Source organism: Fusarium mangiferae, assembly GCF_900044065.1.
Source record: "Fusarium mangiferae strain MRC7560 genome assembly, contig: FMAN_scaffold008, whole genome shotgun sequence".
Classification (NCBI taxonomy): domain Eukaryota; kingdom Fungi; phylum Ascomycota; class Sordariomycetes; order Hypocreales; family Nectriaceae; genus Fusarium; species Fusarium mangiferae.
The window spans coordinates 1,697,831-1,717,261 of NW_024573928.1; the positions used below are offsets into that span (position 1 = coordinate 1,697,831).

Sequence of the window (19,431 nt, forward strand, 5' to 3'; positions counted from 1 at the left end):
TTAGTATTAGTATATTAATACTAAAATTAAATTAGTATAGTAAATACTAAAAAAAAATACTAATTAATATAAATACTAAAAAAAAAATACTAATAGTATACTAATACTAAAAAAAATTTAATATTAATATACTAATACTAAGGAATTTTTAGTATACTAAAAATACTAAAATACTAATTAGTATTTTGGAAAACCCTGTGTAGCCGTATTTCTTTGAGTAGCCCATGGCTGGTTGTGGATGGTAATCGTAGACCCGATCATGTTTTTTCTTTCTGAAGAGTGGTATACACATTTTGGAGGCGTGTGTGTTTGTGCTTGTGTTTGAGTATTGTGTTGATGGGTGACTTGTTTGCTAATGTTGAAGCACTGGAGCAGTTAAAAAGCTAGTTTCGTTTGGTAATGCAAGCTGGGAATGCAGTTGTAGTTTATAGAAGCAGACAACTCATAGTAAAAGACTTTTCTTTGTAGGATTGTTTTTGATGATTTGATGATTGATAGAGCTCAACCAGGGGACGACACGCACTTATATACATGTGATCTCTGGCTTGATGCAGCCTAGAGTGACGTCTGTCGTCAGCTTCCACGCTCCGAAACCAGGTCTGAGCCCCGGGCAACCCAATAGAGCATCCTTCGGGAACAATTCTACGGCAAATATGTCACTCGACAGCACCTGATTGATCAGTCTCACTGCTGCACAGCCGCCAGGGCATTTTGTTGTACAGTTGACCGCGTGAATCTTCCCTATTTGGTCTTAGATGGCCTTGTCATTCCCCTGCAATTTCGTTGCTCGAATCTTCAGCCCTGTCTCCTATTGATGATCTTATCCCAAAAGGGTATCAATGGAGCGATGGGATCGACCCGCCTCTGACGCTAGCGCCGTGGGCACAGCACGATCATCGTCAGCTGCTGGTGCTGCGCCATGTTACAGTGACCGCGATCTTCAACTTTTCTCCTTTTAGAATGTCCTCATTTTTCCAGACCTTGATGCAGCGAGAAGCCATTTGAACGAGTCAACCTGACTCCGTTGACAGTCACAAATCAGAGGGCGATGCCGAAACTACAGTGCCCTCCATCGAACCCCAGGAATCGGATGGATAAATTGTCAAAAAAACGCATCTCTATCATATAAGCCCGTGATCTAATAGTACATAATACACAAATTAAGTTAACGCTATAGCTTTCTCTTGCCAGAAATAAGCTCAAACTCCTTTTCCGAAGTCTTTTCGAGCTCTCTTTTAACCCAAGCTCCTATACTTGAAGCAGCCTCTTGAGGGCTCTCCAAATGTAACTGAAAGAAGCCCTGCAATAATGATGGTGTGAACGTATCGTCGGGAATTTCTTTCCCAAATTCCGCAGCAAGCTTCTTGATCTCATCCATATCAAGATGCGAGGTGCATCCAAGATCAGGAGAAAACATACGGATAAACATCTCCTCGGCTGACTTTCGACTGATGTTGCCCAGGAGAACCTTCATATCGACTCGCCCTGGCCGTACCAGCGCGCTGTCCAGCTGCTCAGGGTGGTTGGTAGTCATGATAATGATGCGTCCTTCGACAGAACCGACGCCATCCAATACATTCAAAAGCCCTGAGAGAGTGCAATTAGGTGCGGAACTTCCTTCTTGCCCATTATCTGAATTTGAACGATCCGTCCAAACTGCATCGATATCTTCGAGTAATACAACACAACGTGGAGGAATTTCTTGAAACATCTGCTCCAGATCTGCATCCGTGGCAACGCTAGGAATCTTCACTTCATAAAGATCCAGTCCAAATTCGCCGGCGATTGCAACCGAAAGCGATGACTTTCCAGTTCCAGGGGGACCGTAAAATAGATAACCTCGCCTATAAGGCATACTCCGACTCTGATATCTCTTCTGCGTCTTGGGATCAAGATAAGTTCGAATATCGCCGAGAAGCTCTTGTTTCGTCTCATTATCGAAGTGAACGGTCTCTAAATGTCGAATCGGTTTCCGTGCCTTTGGTTTCCATGAAAGACCATAGCGATCTCGAGCGTAGATAATCACGAAAAACTGTGTTTGCCGATCTGAATACTCTCGGCATGATTCGATAAAGGCTTTGATGGGCTCAGCCGACCAGCCAAAGCAGCTCACAGTGATCTCTTCTCCTCCAACGCCATCATAACTAGGGTCCGATAAAGAAGAGCTGAAGTCGTCGATTCTGCGTGTCACAAGAAACAGATTTCCCTCATAAAATAGCCATCTTGTGTTCCAATGGGGCGAATACTGGATAGAATGCTTTGTCTTTTTAAGGGCTGCGGCGCGATCTCCATTCTGACCGATATCGGTGCGTCCATGAAATGAGCGATAATGTCGTTCCCGATTAGCGAGAATCCATTTGACAACACTTCTGTTGAGAGGGTCACCCCCTGGAATTGTCACTGATGCGAGAAAGAAGCGTCGTATTGTGCCGTAGACTTCATGCCATATACGATGCAGAAATCTCCAAGCTGTAGGGACTGTTCCGGCAATGGCGATGAGCGATCCGATCTGTGTGATGTCGAGTTCTGACCAGCGCGAGACAACATCTCTCATGATACCGATTCCTTGCGACATTGGATCGAGAAGATGCTGTCCGGTAGCAGCGCCAACGTGGAAGTGATGAGACATATTCTCAATGCTCACCAAGTTGGCGACGTGCTCAATTGAAGCTCAGCGTGGGGTGCAATTGAGCGACCATTGAGAGGTATAGCTTCAAGAGACGAAGATTAAAGAAAAGACAGCCAAAAAATAAAACAATTACATCGGTTTAAAGAGCGACAAGAAAGATCAATTAAGAATACTGTACAGATTGATAGGGGATTCCGTCATACTGTAACCCAGAAATTTGTCAAGTTTTGGTAGCAATTGAAGATTTGCCATGGTTCCCCGCCTACTATTCTTGGTAAGGCGCCCCTTTTTATCCATCCCGATCCCTGTTGACGTCGCCGTTGGGGGTTTAATCTTGCTATCATTTTTGTCTTATTTCCGCGAGGCGCACAGAGATCTCAACGTACTCACAGGCACTTGGGGGTCTATCCAACAAATTAATCTGGGGACAATGTTTTGATCCCAGGCCGATTACATTATGCTGATCTGAAAATGTACAAAAACATATGATGGACCACCAGCGAAATGCGAGCTGTCAAATGATAACTCTGACTGAACAGAAGCTTAAGATTTCACAAATTAACTAAATATAACGTGCCGGCTTTCGAAAGCCCGAAACCCGTCTCATCGCAGTCTTATCTGATCTTGTTAACGATCACATCAACAATGATAGTGAAATGTCCACTTTGGGGCTTGATCTGGATATTATATCCAAGAGAGCGAGGAAAATCAGAAGACATGAAAGGTTCATCAACCAGCTCGAAAAATGTTTCCCCACTCAGACCAAGCGACTTCATAATAAGGGGCAGTTCCTACACCAAAGATCTGCACGGGACAATGGATGTTGACTCCGAACCAGGAGCCATTGGGTGCATACCAGATACAGTATCCGTCCATGTCACCCTGTGCTCAGGCCCCATTGGTAAAGAACCACGCTAGAGTTGTTGAACCAGTGCGGAAATGTTATCTGGCATAGCCTTCACAGACAAGATCCAGGATGGGTGCACTTGAGCATCGTAAAGAGTGAGAAGCTCACCCACTGTTTGATTCCACCAGGTAAGGATGTACGTGACATCTATATCACGGGAATCCTGCGGTTTTGGATTGGAAGACGAAGCATCTGTAGTCTTGGCTCTGTGCTGCTTTAATGCTTCGATGGCCGCTTCATGTAGTTTCGGATCTTCATCCACGATTATCATGCGTTCTTGTGAATTGTGATCGATGTAAAGGATTCTAACCATCGACGATTGATTTGGGTGTGTAGTGGCCTGATCGCCGATGCTCAGGCGGAGGAGGAGGACCTCTTTTGTCTATGAGCTTGGCCACACGACGTGAATTTGTTTTGACGTAAGAGGCGACACATTTGACTAATTAGTGACTGCCTCGACACAAATGTTAGTTACTTACCTTCTGGATGAGCAACTTTAGTCAACCAGTCTCCTGCTTGAGCAAGGCAGCCTATAATTTCTTCTGTACCCCGATCCTCCACAAGAAAAGAGGTACTGGTGCCAGTAACATTAAGCCTGTTTGCTGGTTCGAGCCATAAGGAGAAAGAAAAGTCTGCTGCCTAGATGTATACTGCCTTTATGCACAGAAACACAGTATCAGAGAGTAGGTGAGCTTTCCAGGCATCAGGACCCTCAGAAATTGCTCTGGCGAACGAGTTAACAGCTCGTTCAGAATCGAATTGACTGAGCCATAAGGTCCATCTAGCCACCAATCCGATTCCCCTCCCCAGCGTAATCCAAAGCGAGGCACGATTTATAAAATAGTTCGCTAAGATTCGGAAAGTAGTAGTTGTCGTATGAGGTCTGATTGACAAAAGCTGGAAACCCTACGCTTCTTATATTCAACACTGGCCGCTTGCAAACGAACATACTCTACTAACAATTGATTCGGAACCGGGAAGGCGGCAATGAAACCGCATATGATATGCAATATCATTCGCTGAGCTCACACGGAAGGCTTTAGTGACACAGCCACCAACTCGTATTAGCTTCAGCTTTCAAGCCTGATGGCGTGAAGATCTCGTATTGCAACTTCTCCGCTATGCTTTGCGATCGTTTCCAGCTCAAACATTCTATCTCCTGAACAGTAGCAGTCGCCATCAGTCATAGTGGTTAGCCTTTTCCCGCAGCCCAGGGGAGGAAAGAAAACCACAATCTTGACCTTAAATGATAAGATTATTTGGGTAAATCTAGCCTAAACTTAGAAGACCCTTTCCTAAGTTTATTTTAGTACCTTCTTTCAAGTCTCATGTTTTCCTGCTCCCTGAGGACAGCCTCCCTGACATAGCCAACAACGACTCGCTCGAGGCAATTTATCGAAGACATTTTCGAGGAAACTAAATATATATAAGGGGCTTTTACTGGAATATTCCGTATATATCTATCAATACAATAACAGTTCTTGTTTTGCCCAGTGCAGCATTGACATGCTGATCTCTGAATCGCATTTATTCACCACAAATTCCATCAGGTCCGGCTCTTCAGCCACCTTCTTGTCCTTACCAATTATCACTCATCATAACTCTTGTTCCCCTTGATTTCATTCCAGAAGTCAATAAAGTCCTCGACGCCTTTATTAGCCATGTTTTCGATATGGGGCATCTGCTCTCTAAGCCAAGCTTCTTCCTCGCCAGCCTGAGGCGCAGCCATTCCTCCCTCACGAATCGTGACCAGGGGTACGAATTTCACCATAATCAGCCTTGTCTTCTCATCCTCGTTGCTCCATGCTGACTTCTCGGACGGCGATGCGACTTGAAGCGTTTCGTACCAAGCTGCTTCTATCTTAGCACCGAGCTCATCGAAATCTGCTTTCGATCGGGCTGCAGATGTGCGAACATTTCCAGAAATGCGATTTGATGTAAGAGGATGGGGCTTTCCAGCGACGAAGTAAGTGTTGTCGGTGCTATCTTCTGTAAAGAAGCGTACGTGGACCAAGAATGCTGGTGTCTTGAAGGCTTCGCAATGAAGCCTCGTGATTGCAGTTGCTAGGTTTTGACGTTGGTCCTGTGTGAGAGGACAAGAGTGGTGGACTTCGTAGAAAGGCATGATGAACGCGTTGATGGTTCTTTGATAGTATAAAAAGGAGGATAAGTTTTTATGTATGTGGAAGCAGTTAAATAGAGGGTGATGCTAACTTATACTGGCCACAAATGCGGGGTCGGCTTATTGATCCATGGATGACGGCCAAATTGCAAGACATTGCCGTGAATAACATCACAGAGGTAATTACAAGTTGCCAATGAATTCAATTACATCAGCACTGATAAAGCTATATTATGGACCATTGAGAGGCACGTTCTTCGATCGTATGCACGTTTTGCTTGTCCAATATTGACAACGATTCCAAATGGAGTTGTCGACGTAATTTCTACCACTTCTCAACGTATGGCCGGATATCGATCTCCTGGGTAAATGCAGAGCGATGTTGAGTATGAAGATTCCAATAAGCCTCAGCAATCTACAAATTTCATTAGTAACTTTCAAGCCAATTGTGTTGATCAGCTTACCGCATCAGGACTAATCTTTCCATCCTCGACACCGTCATTAGCAGCCCATTGCTTCGTACGTGGGATATCGATGACTCCGTCAATCACCGCATGAGCTACATGAACACCCTTTGGACCGAATTCACGAGCAAGAGATTGATGCATCGCGCGTTGACCCCATTTTCCAGCTGCAAAGGTGCTGAACTACGCGGAACCCTTAACGGAAGCTGTGGCGCCAGTGAGGATTAGGGTTGGAGGGTAGTGAGAGTTTGGTACTGCTTCAAGAAGATGAGGAATAGTAGCTTGCGCAAAGTTGAAGAATGCTCGGCTTGTGTTGTTAGTTGACAGCATCTTCAGTTGGACGGAACGACATACATAGATCCATCAATGCTGGCATTGAGGTCATTCTCTGTGAGCTCCAAGAAAGGTTTCTTAGCAAAGCCACCGCTTCCGACGTTGTAAACAGCGGCCGCGAGTTGACTGTCTGGCAATTCCTTGTTGATAGTCTCAAAAGCCTTCTTCAAAGATGCAGCGTCTCCAACGTCGGCTGAGACCCCGATCGCCTTACCACCCGCCTTCTGAACATCTGCAAGAGTACTCTCGTAACTCTCAGGTCGACGAGCAAGTAATACTACCGGGTATTTCTGAGCGAATCGTAGAGCGACTGAACGACCTGTTTGAAGATTAGTAAGTAGGGGAAGTTGAAAGGAGGGGTAAGCTTACCAGTGCCAGGGCCAACGCCAGCGATGAGAGCGTAGAAGGACTTGGATGACATTGCGATAATTGGGTGGTTGTGTATGTGATGGATGAACTGTTAGATAGAAGGGATATTTGATTGTGAAAGGATCGCGGGAATTAATAGAAAGATGAATGGTCAAAGTGGCATAATCACTCTGCCTCGTTACGTCATCTGCTAGACTGCTTATAAATATCGCTGCATCAACATGGCGTTTCGCGTCTTCAAATCAACACCGACGGTGGCTGACTGATGAACCTCGGACTACCGAAGCATTAGACTGTTGACAAATCAAAATACCCGAAGCGCTTCTGATCTATTGATACTTGGTATTCTGCTATGCTATCCAGATTATTTGATATCGTGCTTAACCTTGTCTACCCATTTGCTCCCAAGCCCATTGAGAAGAGGGACGCGAACGAAATCCGCGATATCACGATACAAAACTTCTCGCTTCTGCTTTCCAACTGAAACGTTCGTCTTCTTTGCCTTTTTCATTCCTTTTTTGGCCTTGCCGAGTTTCGATCCAACTTCCCATATCATCCAATCCACGGCCACGCGTGTGATCTTGCTATAGTCTTCCCATTTAAAGACCCCAGCAGCGCTGTTCACACCGCCGTTCAGAACTTGCTCAAATATTGCGTGCAGGAACTCCAAGCCCTTCTCCTGATTTTCAGCAAGGCTGGACCATGAGCCGCCGGTAATAAGAGTGACGGTTGTCAGGTTGCGGCCACGGCATATTATTCTAGCGATGTCTGCCTGTCTCTATTTTAGCAACGTCTTCTCGCCCACAGGTTTCGGTACTTACAAGTTTGGTCGGCTCTGGAATAAACTCAAACACCTTCAAATCTAGAAGATTATCAACCAGAGTCGAGACTGTGTCAGGCTCCAAGCACGTTATTTTATAGCCACTCGTCACGCCTCTGTAGGATATTTTCAGCTTGGTCAGTTTCTCATGTTTGAGAATGGCTCTGACGAGTGAGCTCTTCAGACCAGGGTTGACCGTGATCTCTTGACGGTATTGACCGTAGTCATGCAGCTCCAGACAAGTCAAAGTGTCGAAAGACGATATAAAGTCGATTCTGGCGTCAACGTGTGCTTCTTGCTCCTCGGGTACCGCAAAAGAAGTTTCCTTTCCCATTTCAATGTCCAAATTGCGTAGTCTGATTTTGGCCTTTTGATCATCTCGAGCCTTCGAGAAGGCATCGCTGAGATACTCAAACAATATCTTGAGGTCATGTGAAAGATAGCCAAACTTCAATTCTTCTAGCGCAACAAAGTCGACAGCATTTGCTAGAGCACTCAGAAAGTCTTCATCAATAGTTGCTCCAGTAAGAGAGAATGATTTGAGTGAGGTAAGGCTCTCGCCTTTCGGCCAGTCATCCAAGAACACAGAGCTAAATGATCCAGTTTCTATGTCCAGACTTCGAAGGGTCGCCCGAGAATTTAGAATCAAGGATAATGGAGTGTTGTCTTTTCGGAAGTTGGGGCTAGCAAAACCGAGCAGATGGATGGCCAAGTGTTTGAGATCTTTGATTTTGGCTAGCGGTTTTGCTTCGCTTTCTCCCAGGTTACTGGCAGAAACACTCAAGGCTCTGAGATTCTTTTGGCTTGCTAGACTCTTGGAAATAGATCTGAAGCATGTTAGCCTGAAAGTTCGCAGCAGAAGAGATTCGGCATACTCTGTAATACTGGAGCTTTCGACGACCTCAAGATTGGACATATTCTTTAGAGCTTCCTCAACATATCGATTCACAATGAACTTGTGGTTTTTCCCTGGGTCGCCGATGAACAGACTGGCTTGACGGGCGTACTCCCCAAACCGAGGCTTCTTTTGGGGATCAACAACGTTTGGAAAGCTTTCTTGCTGGCCTCTGTACTGGCCCTCCTTCCTGAGTTGTTTTCTTTGATTAATAGACAGAAAAGGCTGAAGAGTTCGGATTAACTTGGGAATATGAGCATGATAAGCTACAGAGACATCGATGCGTTCGTAGAGTCGAGGCGCAACTATGGCAACGTAGCTCTTGTTGGTGCAGCTCAGTCTTCCAAGCGTTCTAGTATCCTCGATCTGATTGCGTTCAGCACTTCTCTAATTGATTAGTGGATGGTGCTAATCTCACATGGTCCAAAATCAAGTTCAGAATCTCTCGTGGACAGGACCAAAGAAGGTCGGTTGTTGTAGTCATTGGTGACTTCGCGGATAGTACTTCAGCCTTCTTACGACTAGAGTCTGCCTTCGCTTTCTTTGTAGCTGGCCTTCCATCATTGTTGGACGCTTGTCTTTTCGCATTACCGATGACGAGGGGCTTTTCATGCAATTCGTTCACTGTTCCTTTGCGCTTGCCTGTTTTGCTAGACATATCAGGGCCGGGGTCATCTTGGGCACGTGTAGGCGCCCGGTCCTGCAGAGCGTGAAGCCTGGCGCTCCTTCGAGTGGACATGATCAAATCACGGTAAGAAGATATTTGGGTGGAATGGCGGGAGCCGCGAAGGTTGTGAAGGAGATGAAAGGAGTATAAGCCGAAGCTAAGGTTACGCGACGTGTTACCGGACCTTGAGCGATATCACGTGACAATGTTGAAAGTGTACCCCGTACAGGAGTCCTAAAGTCCTCGAGGAGTACAGCCTTCATGATGTGACCGTATCACAACAAAGGTTCTGCGACATTGTTACTATTTTAATACGACTTGGCGGAGCTCCTGGCCCCATCTCCCAACTCCAAAATACATAAATTAGACTCTAACTCCTCCCCCAATTCAGCCCCTCAACACTCAAACGAATACACAAGAACGCTCGACATTCATGTTTACGACCGTTCGAAGATCCATCAAGTCTCCAATCAAGAGTTTCATGGATCCGGGCCAGATGCAGAGAATTTCTGGGAGGTATCGCATGCCGCCAGAATGGCTGAAGCACTCGCAAACGCTGACTGCATGGCCGTCTGCCGCCTCTATTGTAGAGGAGAAGATCCTTCGACAGGCGCGCGCGGAAGTCTCGGCTCTTTCCAACGCCATCTCCCGCTTCGAGCCAGTCACAATGTTTGCCCGCCGGGAAGACGTCCATGAAGCATCTGAAACAGTGTCTGATAACGTCACTGTGCGACCACTGGCCGTGAGCGAGCTTTGGATCCGCGATACAGGTCCGGTCTTTGTTCATGGAACGCAAAATGGCTGTTCTACTGGGCTCAAACTTAATTTCAACTACTGGGGGGCCAAGATACCATCCACTGGTGATGAAGCGGTTGCTGCGAATATCCAGATTCCAAAAGCTTCACTCATAGACCATAAAGATGAAAAAGACGGAAGTGCGCCCAAGGCAAATGTTGTACCTATAATTGACGCCGGCTTCACTAGTGAAGGAGGCGCGATTGAGGTCGATGGAGATGGAACACTTCTGGTGACTGAGAGCTCCATCATCAATGAGAACCGTAATCCCGGGAAATCGAAAGAAGAGCTGGAACAACTATTCGAGAAATACTTTGGAATCCGCAAAGTGATCTGGCTTACTGGCGTCAAAGACTATGATATTACTGACTTTCATATCGATGCCTTTGTAAGGTTCATCAAACCGGGCCAGGTTCTATTGAGCAGACCTTCTGAACGTGCTGATCCGCGGGTGATCCAAGCCTACAAAGAAGCCAAGCAAACTTTGGGAAACGCAACAGATCATCGAGGAAGACCATTGGAAATCTTTGAAGTTGAAGAGCCTCATCCCAGTGACCTCCCTGGCGACAATTGGGATCATTTCGATGTCACAGTTGCTTCATACGTCAACTACTACCTCCCCAACGGAGGCCTTATAATGCCACGCTTTGGAATCGGAAAACTTGATGATGATGCCTACGCCTTGTTCCGCCGACAGTTTCCAGATCGAGAGATTGTTCAGGTTGATTTGAACATCCTTCCAAAGCTCGGTGGGGGAATTCATTGTGCTACGCAGCAAGTGCCGGCGGAGGATTGGATGCAGAGAGGAATACGAAGAGGGGAATTGAAGTTCTGATGTCGCGACTTATGCACTGAGAGAGACAGTGGTAATTTGATGACTGTAGTCCTAGGAGTGTCGAACAGTACTGTCTTTTTTTTCAATATACTCCACTCAATTTCATCACTTAATTCTTTACGAGGGAGGGATACATGATAGTGAATTATGTAACAGTAAAGTTGAAGGGATATATCTGTTTCGCATGAAAGGTTTCTCTGAGTCGTTTATTCATACCGTCGCTCTAATAATACAGGAATTCATATTCTAACAAAGACGTGCAGGATGTGGCATATTCTCAATATTCGTTGCTGCACCTGGCCACGATGTACAGGGCGTCGCAATTGTTGTTGTTGCGCCTGGAATCAACAGACAGGGGGTCACAATCGTTGTCTCTGTGGCGGGCATGGACGTGGAGGTCTAGCCCGTCCGTCCCCTCCATCGTTGTTGCTGTGCCTGGCCTCGGCATCCAGCCCGTCTCCGCCGTTGATTCTGCTTCTAGCATCGTCGTCCCCCCATTCTTCTACCGCCGCCCATCATGCCTCCCATACCTCCACCCATGCGTCGTCCGCCTCCCATTCCTCCCATCATACCGCCGCCCCCCATGCGGCCTCCTCCCATGCCTCCACCCATTCGACCTCCGCCGTGGTGATGGTGGTGAACTTCCTTGACGGGGCGAGCACCCATCATCCCACCGCCACCAGAGCTATAGCGGGTTTGGCTTCTTCCGAAGGGGAGACACATTGTGATTGTAGCTGTGTGTTTGATGTGGTTTGAGTTGTAGGCTTTGTGTTGATTGAGTTTGTTGCTGGTATGCAGTGGAGATTGCCTTGTTGTAGGTTCTGTCGAGTTTGTGTGTGTTTAGAATTTGTTGATAAGGTATCTGATAAGGGGTATCTGAAGGATTTGAGTTGTAGTGTTTAGTGGTTTCTTATTGATGATGATGATGATGATAATGGATTGCGATGAAGGGAATCAGAGGCAGTATATATAGTCTTCAATGCCGTGTATGACATCTCCATCTCGGCATTCTGTTGGAAGGGGATAAACTTGGATGCATCGATAGTTTCCGTATGACGCCACTTCAGCTCCAAGCCGTGGCCCGGAAGGCGCAGAGCGTTGGCAGATGTCATGGCTTGGCCTACCTTAGGCCTAAATCCACTGCTAGACTCGCTGGGGCCATTGGATACTACGTAGTCTAGTAGTATAGAGTTGTGGCTTCTCCGTTAGATGCAAACCTTGTTCTGCCAAGCCCGATGCTCGTCAGACCCAAGAAAATGGGGTCTCGGCGGCGTCGTCATCTCTTACCATACCAATAGCACCACTTCCCTCTACTAAATTATTAGTCCCTGATCTGTCGGCCCGCCAAGACTTCGGTTCAATCGGCTTGCGATATCTTGATAAAGAGATTCAATGGTCTTGGGAAGGTTGCATTGCAATTGCACGTCAGAGCATTTCAATTGAGAGACCAATATTCAAGGAAATTTCATTTCGATTGACTTGGTTCAATGATATCATTTTCTCTTCACTGTCTTGTTCCCAGAAGCCTGCACTACCGACATGGGTCCAAAGCCCTAGGTCAACTTGACCAACATCGACCACCAGGGATACACATTTCGTCATTAGTTCAATTAAATGCTCAATATAGATAAAAGACTCGGTATCGGTCTATTTTTCACGAATTTACTCAAAATGACTCGCCGCAACTCACAGCGCTGTCCTTCCCTCTTTCTCCACCAAGTAGAAATCGACCACAAAATCTGGAGGCGTTCGCACATCGACTGGCCCTCGTTTCTCAAAGATGACAAGACCAATCTATGAAAGAGAGTATGCATTCATCGATAAGAGAGCCTTAAACTCGTAGGTGTCGATACCTGATTGTGAATGCTGAACACATGGCGATGGATCCGACAGCCAATGCAAGTTATAATATTGGGACGCCTTGGCCTGGGCGGTTCCTGTCATTGCAGTTCACTCTCAGATCATCAATTCATATTTATCTCGGATCTGGAATCAACTCGCAGTTTTGTTCGTGGAGGATGATGTTACCGAGGTTGTCGGCCGTGTTCATATCTAAGCCACAGGCTTCACTTAGCAACTCACCCTTTCAGGCGAATCTGCTTCTGCTGGTAGAGCATGTATGGCAGCTTTAAATGAGACAATCTCAAAGTGGAAATTTTCAAGCTACTTGTAATGTTATTGTCCAAGTTGTAAGCCAGATGTGCTGTGTTGTTTCCAGTTGAGATCCGTAGCTGAGAGCTTAGAACTTGGCGAGTCCATCGCATGTTTTGCTGCCGATATTTTGATTATCCTTCTCAATATGATCTAGCACTTAGTATCATAGTTCACTGTTTTCTCATTTGATGCTTGACTCTTCCGCGGTGGACTTTGATAGCATCCAAACTCCGCTCCGTACTCTGAAGTCCGCAATCCTCTCTGCCGCATAGTCCACCATCTAGATGCTAATCTATCTATACTTACGCTACTGACTGGCCATGAAATTAAACTTTCGGTTGCTAAGTTGATAACACGTACTATTACACTCAATAGACTGCACTCCGCAGTCCGCATTTACGAGCACTTGACCTTGTGTTCGGGTATTTAAGCTGATCTTGCTTGCTTCAAGGTGCCCAATTTCCAAAACAACCGCATGTCTTTCAACTGTGACGAAATTGGCACATTTCTTTTCTCATATCAGACAAAATTCTCCTTGTAAAGCTCTGAGTCTAGCAGCGAGATGAAGGTCGCGATCCTCGGTGCCACTGGTGAGACAGGTACTTCAATCTTGAATGCCCTCCTCGACTCAACGGTGCCGCAATATGTACGTCAGGTTTCATTCTTTGCGTAAGAACCTTATTAAACTGCCCGATACTTAGGAGATTACTGCTCTAGTCCGCCAATCCTCACTAGAGAAACCTGAGGCACTTACTCTCAAAGAGAAGGGAATTAACGTCATACCTGCGGATCTAAGTGGCCCTGAGGATGAACTCGCGCGAGTCCTCGATGGTATAGATACCGTCATTTCGGCAATCAGTGCCGCCGGCCTCCTTATGCAAATTCCGCTCATCAATGCCGCTCAAGCTGCGGGTGTCAAGCGCTTTTTGCCTTGCTGTTTCGCCCCGATTATGCCCCCAGCAGATATTTTAGGGTTGAGAGACGTTGTATGTCTGTCCGATTATTACATTTCTTCTACCGCTAACAAGTGAGACAGAAAGAGAAGGTAATCAATCATGTTAAAAAGGTCAAACTTCCTTATACTATTGTGGGTATCGGCTACTGGTATCAGTTGATGCTACCTCGCCTGCCCTCTGGCCGTATTGACTATGCCCTGCCAATCACTCTAGGGGGTATTCCAGGTGACGGAAATACCCCTTGTGCCTTTACAGATCTGCCAGATATTGGAAGATGGGTCGCTCGCATTATCGCTGATCCTCGGACCCTAAACAAGATGGTCTTCGCCTACAACACGGTTCTGACAATGAACCAAGCATACGATCTATTGGAAGAGGCCAGTGGCGAAAAGACTGCCCGCAACTACGTAAGTTTCTTGTCTGATCTGAATCGAGGAGGCACAGAGATGTCCTGTACTAATCCCACCTGGGCTTATAGATCTCAGAAGCCGCGGTCATGGAGGGAGTGGCTAGAGCAGAGGCTGATTGCCCGTCTCCGGACTCGTTCAACTACTTCGAGGTATTGAAGTACCAGTATTTCAACGCACTCGGAATACGTGGGTATAATACACCAGAGTACGCGCGTTATTTGGGCTATGTAGATGCAACGGAGCTCTGTCCCGACATGAAAGTGACCACCCCGGAAGCCTATTGTGAGAGGCTTTTAAGTGGCAAGGCTACGATGATCTATCAGCGGTTGATGCCTGCCGCTCAGTAAGGCGAGAGGTGACAAGCATACATGATACTCAAATTCTTGTCACGTTCTGGAAAGCCTCTGCTCGGCTCGAGCTTAGTCTAGTTTCTTCTGTAATTGAATGATATTGCTTCTGATAGCAAAGCATTGGCACCCTAAATCAGCACTTCTTTGCTGTTTTTCTTCCCTACATGGTCTCCAAATAGCAATAGGCTCACATGAATGGACTGCGCTGAGATGCATTTCAAGCTTTCGATCTCAGAATAGGCGTGCTATGAGATCTGCGAATGGTATGTTGAGGCTGAGAATTTCACTACACCACACCACCAGCTCCGATTTTTTGTAACATTTTGCAGATTATGTAGATCTTGATGCTCTCTTCAAAGAAGTAATTACGGCAGCGGCGAGGTAGAGGGCTTGTGGCCAGCCAAGTCCAAACAGAAATGCAGAGTGGCCCTCTTATATGAACGAGTCTTTCCGATCCCTTTGATGAATATGAGCAACCTTAGATGTCGTATACCGATGATATGGCCATGTCGATGAGGGGTAACAAGCCTCAAATCTGGCGGCTGACTTCAGCATGCATCGATTCTTGCATCCATGACTTTGGCCAATTATATGCATCACGTTATTTTTACCAGCTCTATATGGGAGTTCAGGTAGTAGCATGCACCCGTTATACGAGGTCCGTATCAGAAAGAATTGAGAGCGATATTGAGCAAACATTGGCAGTTTGGCCTCCCTCTTTGTGACCTCCGTAAACTGGCGGAGCGCATGTACTCAATAAGTGCGTTTGCCCAATCCCAATAGTGCCAAGCCTCTTGAGGTGCCACAGCTTTCAGCTGAATAGATAAATTTGGCAAATACCTTGGTATTCTCCTCTTTCACGGTCTCGGCATCCGTATTGATACGGGCCTCAAGCCATATAAATATACGTGAGTCAGTTCCGTACCCGTAGAAATGGGAAACAGCAGCTACAACATTCGACCCGGCCTCCAAGATGTCCGCTCACATAACTGTTCTTCCTGCCTCTACAAAGATTGGAAAAGAGACCATCCGCTTACTCTTAGCCTCCCCAGCCAGTCCTACTATCCGTGGCATCTATCGTGATACCTCCAAGGCTCCAGACGAATACGCAAGCCACCCAAACTTCGGCTCAGTCAGGGGCGATGTTGCGTCCGAGGAAAGTCTCGATTTCAGCAACTCTGATGCCGTTCTCTATGTCCCGCCGCCAACTTATGAGAACGTCGACCAGAGCGAATGGGCCAAGCAAACTGCAAACAATGTCAAAGGTGCCTTGAAGAAATCAGGCGTCAAGAGACTAGTTGTTCTGTCTGGTCTGGGATCTCATAATGACCATGGCATTGTAAGTAACAGTAACCAAGTCACCAACTGTGTCGATGCTGACGATGTAGGGCTTTGTCCGCTTGAATCATCACACCGACAAGATTCTCAAAGACTCTGTGACTGAAGTGACTATCCTACAGTCAACTCATTTCCAGGAAGAGTTTGAGTACATGTTTCAAATGCTTTTGGGAGATCCGCCAACAATCTCATCATGGATCGCACCAAGAGATTTCAAGATCCCAATTGTCAGTCTCAGAGACGTTGGCGAGGCCTGTGCGAATAGCTTGCTCAGCAAGCTTGAGAGCCCCAGTCCTCAAGTCCTCAAGGTCTTTGGTCCTCGTGCCTACAGTTCAGTCGACCTGAGAGGCATGTTTGAGGAAATCACTGCCAACAAGGTTGAGCTCGGACTTGCGCAAGGTGAAGATTTGAAGACTTTCTTCAGACAGATCCTTCCTGAGCATTGCATTTCAGACTTTATGGAAATGATAGAATCGTCACTGCCTGGTGGATTGATCGCCAAGGAGTATAAGGCTGATGAGAATATCGTGACTGGAAAGGTTGAAATGTTGGAGGTTTTCCGTGAACTAGGTGAGAAGTATGGCTGTTCCAAATAAATCATATATAGCTTGAACATTGACAGCCCCAATGACTCTCGTTTCAATCAATGTCGGATAAGAGGAGATGTATTCTTGCCTGCGTCACCTGTTCGACGCGGATCATTCTTATATGCGTTCGTGAAAGGTTTTTATCCAGCTTACCTGCACAATCCATCAATGTATGTAAGACGATACATATCAAGCCACGTCATTTAACCGTTGCAATTAATTTCAGAAAGTTTCAACATCATCCCAGTCAACAAACTCTGAATAGGCGGAACAGCATGACTATGTGCTGCGAGGACTGAGTAATGGCTCAATCATCTGATGACATTCGGGTCCATCTGTTGTAGAATGCTATAACATTATTCATCATATTATATATGTCACTAAGTTCGGTGGCAATTGGCTTCATGTAACGTGCGTGTATCTATCCGTTGATGCCGATAAACTTTGCGTGAATCACGCGAGAGTTTATCCACATCACCACAGTGACAAGGCGGGGGTTTATGCTGCTCTATCAATCAACAGGCAGCAGCAGCAGCAGCAGCAGCAGCAGATAAGGGTAACAATCGGCTCGAAAATGCCGTGATTCAACAATCTACAAAGGTTCCTTCCTATGGATATAAATGGAGATCCTTGCTCCAAATGCAACGGAACTTATGTTTTTCAGTGTGACCATGATGCTCTTATTAATCTGAAACAGGAAGGTGGCTGGCCGTATCGCAAAACTATATGAAGCCTAAAGCCTCCCCCCGCGATTATATCTTGACCAAAACAACAACATACATCGCCATCACCAGAAAGTATGTGGTTTGCTGGCTGCGCTTCTGCTGCCCTCTTGGCGCTCACCGCCAGAGGAAGCGCGTACAGTATCCCCGCCCTGTCCCTGTCAGCTCGAGCCGACTCGGACTCTGGATCCATAAAAGTTCACAACATCTCGGTTCCCGTCGATCATTTCCACAATGAGACCAAGTATGAGCCTCACTCGGATAAGAAGTTTCCCTTGAGATATTGGTTCGATGCGCAGCACTATCGCCCGGGCGGACCGGTCATTATTCTCGCCTCTGGTGAGACTTCAGGCGAGGACAGAATTCCATTCCTCCAACATGGCATCCTGAAGATGCTGGCCAATGCGACTGGTGGTGTCGGAGTCATCCTCGAGCATCGTTATTATGGCACCAGTTTCCCTGTTCCGGATCTCAAGACAAAGAACCTGCGTTTCTTGTCCACTGAGCAGGCTCTGGCTGATACAGCGTACTTTGCCGAGAATGTCAAGTTTCCGGGTCTGGAGAAGCACAATTTGACTGCTTCCAACACGCCTTACATCATCTACGGAGGATCCTACGCTGGTGCGTTTGCTGCTTTCGCCAGAAAGATTTACCCCGACGTCTTTTGGGGTGGTATCTCCTCTTCTGGTGTCACCCAGGCTATCATCGACTACTGGGAGTACTTCGAGGCTGCGCGACTTTTCGCACCCGGCGACTGCGCCAAGGTCACACAGAAGCTCACTCAGGTTGTCGACAAGATCCTCACTGGAAGTGACAAGGAGGAGAAGAAACAGCTCAAGATTGCGTTCGGTCTCCTCGGTCTACGCGACGATGACTTCGCAAACGCCATTTCTCGCGGCATTGGAGGCCTGCAAGGCAATAACTGGGACCCTACACAGGACTCATCTGACTTCGGCATCTACTGCGGCAGTGTTTCTTCTGATGCTATTCTCTATGCAAGCACCAGGTCTCTTGCGCCATATGTTAAGAAGTGGCTCTCAGCTCATGCCAATAAGAACGACGTCAAGTACTTGACGAACCGTTTCCTCAATTACATCGGTTACATGAGGTCAAACGTTGAGTCTGATAAGCAGGGAGGCTGCCAAGGCCAGACTTTGGATGAATGCTACTCTATTCGCGAAATGTATGGCAGCACTAGTCTCAACCCATCATCCAGTGGACGTCAGTGGACCTATCAGACATGCACACAATGGGGATACTGGCAAACTGGCTCCGGTGTGCCTAAGAACCAGCTTCCGCTGGTCTCTCGCCTCATCGACGTTGAGTATAGCACCATTCCCTGCCGCAAGCAATTCAACATCACTGCCGAACCTGATGTCGAGTCTATCAACAAGCTTGGTGGCTGGAACTTTAGCTACCCACGCGTGGCATTCATCGACGGTGAATACGACCCTTGGAGAGCCGCTACACCTCACGCGATCGGTCTTGCTCCCAGAAAGTCAACTGCCAGCGAGCCATTCATCCTTATCCCCTACGGTGTTCATCATTGGGATGAAAACGGTCTCGACCCCAACGCCACTGAGATTGGGCTCCCTCCTCCCGCTGTTGCCAAAGCTCAGCAGGATATTGTTGATTTCACCAAGGCCTGGTTGGAGGAGTACGACAAGGAGAAGGGGAAGCGCGCGAATGACCTTTAGGGCTGCGATACTTTAATATTCTCTGTACATAGTTAAAATCATGCTTACGATTATGACTTTGACCTCAGTCCTAGCAATACAGTTCTGAGTTGCACTCCTCTGGTTATAGCCTCATCCTGCTGATACTCTCGATGAGCAACTTCCGTGACAACTTTCTATAGTTTTTAATGTATCTAAAATCGTTATTACGGCACGTTGCTCAGCCAAGAGCCTTAGACAGGCGAGGAGAGACGTGACTAGGGATTTCGATGAGTTCGAGACCTCTCATGCCTATCCTATTTTATTTACAATAAAGACACTTCAGGGCAAGTGTCACTACGAGACATATTGAATGCAGACAATGGCGTTGTTCATTTCTACGGCTGTTGGCGTAGAGCCAAG

The 19,431-nt window shown here is 46.7% G+C and overlaps 10 protein-coding genes across 10 annotated transcripts; 4 read left to right on the forward strand and 6 right to left on the reverse strand.

Moving 5' to 3' along the window:
* Positions 1 to 1,171: 1,171 nt before the first annotated feature.
* FMAN_11501 (related to BCS1-mitochondrial protein of the AAA family of ATPases) lies at positions 1,172 to 2,629 on the reverse strand (the record flags this gene model as incomplete). The annotated part of the gene is made up of 1 exon (XM_041834321.1): positions 1,172 to 2,629. One exon carries the CDS (start codon positions 2,627 to 2,629, stop codon positions 1,172 to 1,174), a length of 1,458 nt encoding a protein of 485 aa, XP_041684596.1.
* Positions 2,630 to 5,124: 2,495 nt separating this feature from the next.
* Positions 5,125 to 5,661, reverse strand: FMAN_11502 (uncharacterized protein; the record flags this gene model as incomplete). The annotated part of the gene is made up of 1 exon (XM_041834322.1): positions 5,125 to 5,661. One exon carries the CDS (start codon positions 5,659 to 5,661, stop codon positions 5,125 to 5,127), a length of 537 nt encoding a protein of 178 aa, XP_041684597.1.
* A 322-nt stretch (positions 5,662 to 5,983) lies between these two features.
* FMAN_16155 (uncharacterized protein) lies at positions 5,984 to 6,266 on the reverse strand (the record flags this gene model as incomplete). The annotated part of the gene is made up of 2 exons (XM_041834323.1): positions 5,984 to 6,073; positions 6,123 to 6,266. 2 exons carry the CDS (start codon positions 6,264 to 6,266, stop codon positions 5,984 to 5,986), a joined length of 234 nt encoding a protein of 77 aa, XP_041684598.1.
* A 39-nt stretch (positions 6,267 to 6,305) lies between these two features.
* Positions 6,306 to 6,876, reverse strand: FMAN_16156 (putative short chain dehydrogenase; the record flags this gene model as incomplete). Its single annotated transcript, XM_041834324.1, has 3 exons — positions 6,306 to 6,429; positions 6,477 to 6,774; positions 6,825 to 6,876. The coding sequence occupies 3 exons, from the start codon at positions 6,874 to 6,876 to the stop codon at positions 6,306 to 6,308; spliced, it is 474 nt and encodes a 157-aa protein (XP_041684599.1).
* Positions 6,877 to 7,188: 312 nt separating this feature from the next.
* On the reverse strand, positions 7,189 to 9,278 carry FMAN_11503 (uncharacterized protein; the record flags this gene model as incomplete). Its single annotated transcript, XM_041834325.1, has 4 exons — positions 7,189 to 7,596; positions 7,646 to 8,471; positions 8,520 to 8,905; positions 8,958 to 9,278. 4 exons carry the CDS (start codon positions 9,276 to 9,278, stop codon positions 7,189 to 7,191), a joined length of 1,941 nt encoding a protein of 646 aa, XP_041684600.1.
* A 361-nt stretch (positions 9,279 to 9,639) lies between these two features.
* On the forward strand, positions 9,640 to 10,836 carry FMAN_11504 (related to peptidylarginine deiminase and related enzymes; the record flags this gene model as incomplete). Its single annotated transcript, XM_041834326.1, has 1 exon — positions 9,640 to 10,836. One exon carries the CDS (start codon positions 9,640 to 9,642, stop codon positions 10,834 to 10,836), a length of 1,197 nt encoding a protein of 398 aa, XP_041684601.1.
* Positions 10,837 to 11,313: 477 nt separating this feature from the next.
* Positions 11,314 to 11,559, reverse strand: FMAN_11505 (uncharacterized protein; the record flags this gene model as incomplete). Its single annotated transcript, XM_041834327.1, has 1 exon — positions 11,314 to 11,559. One exon carries the CDS (start codon positions 11,557 to 11,559, stop codon positions 11,314 to 11,316), a length of 246 nt encoding a protein of 81 aa, XP_041684602.1.
* Positions 11,560 to 13,552: 1,993 nt separating this feature from the next.
* FMAN_11506 (related to Isoflavone reductase homolog P3) lies at positions 13,553 to 14,703 on the forward strand (the record flags this gene model as incomplete). The annotated part of the gene is made up of 4 exons (XM_041834328.1): positions 13,553 to 13,636; positions 13,692 to 13,976; positions 14,027 to 14,353; positions 14,425 to 14,703. 4 exons carry the CDS (start codon positions 13,553 to 13,555, stop codon positions 14,701 to 14,703), a joined length of 975 nt encoding a protein of 324 aa, XP_041684603.1.
* A 976-nt stretch (positions 14,704 to 15,679) lies between these two features.
* FMAN_11507 (uncharacterized protein) lies at positions 15,680 to 16,640 on the forward strand (the record flags this gene model as incomplete). Its single annotated transcript, XM_041834329.1, has 2 exons — positions 15,680 to 16,045; positions 16,095 to 16,640. 2 exons carry the CDS (start codon positions 15,680 to 15,682, stop codon positions 16,638 to 16,640), a joined length of 912 nt encoding a protein of 303 aa, XP_041684604.1.
* Positions 16,641 to 17,430: 790 nt separating this feature from the next.
* FMAN_11508 (uncharacterized protein) lies at positions 17,431 to 19,050 on the forward strand (the record flags this gene model as incomplete). The annotated part of the gene is made up of 1 exon (XM_041834331.1): positions 17,431 to 19,050. One exon carries the CDS (start codon positions 17,431 to 17,433, stop codon positions 19,048 to 19,050), a length of 1,620 nt encoding a protein of 539 aa, XP_041684605.1.
* Positions 19,051 to 19,431: the final 381 nt, after the last annotated feature.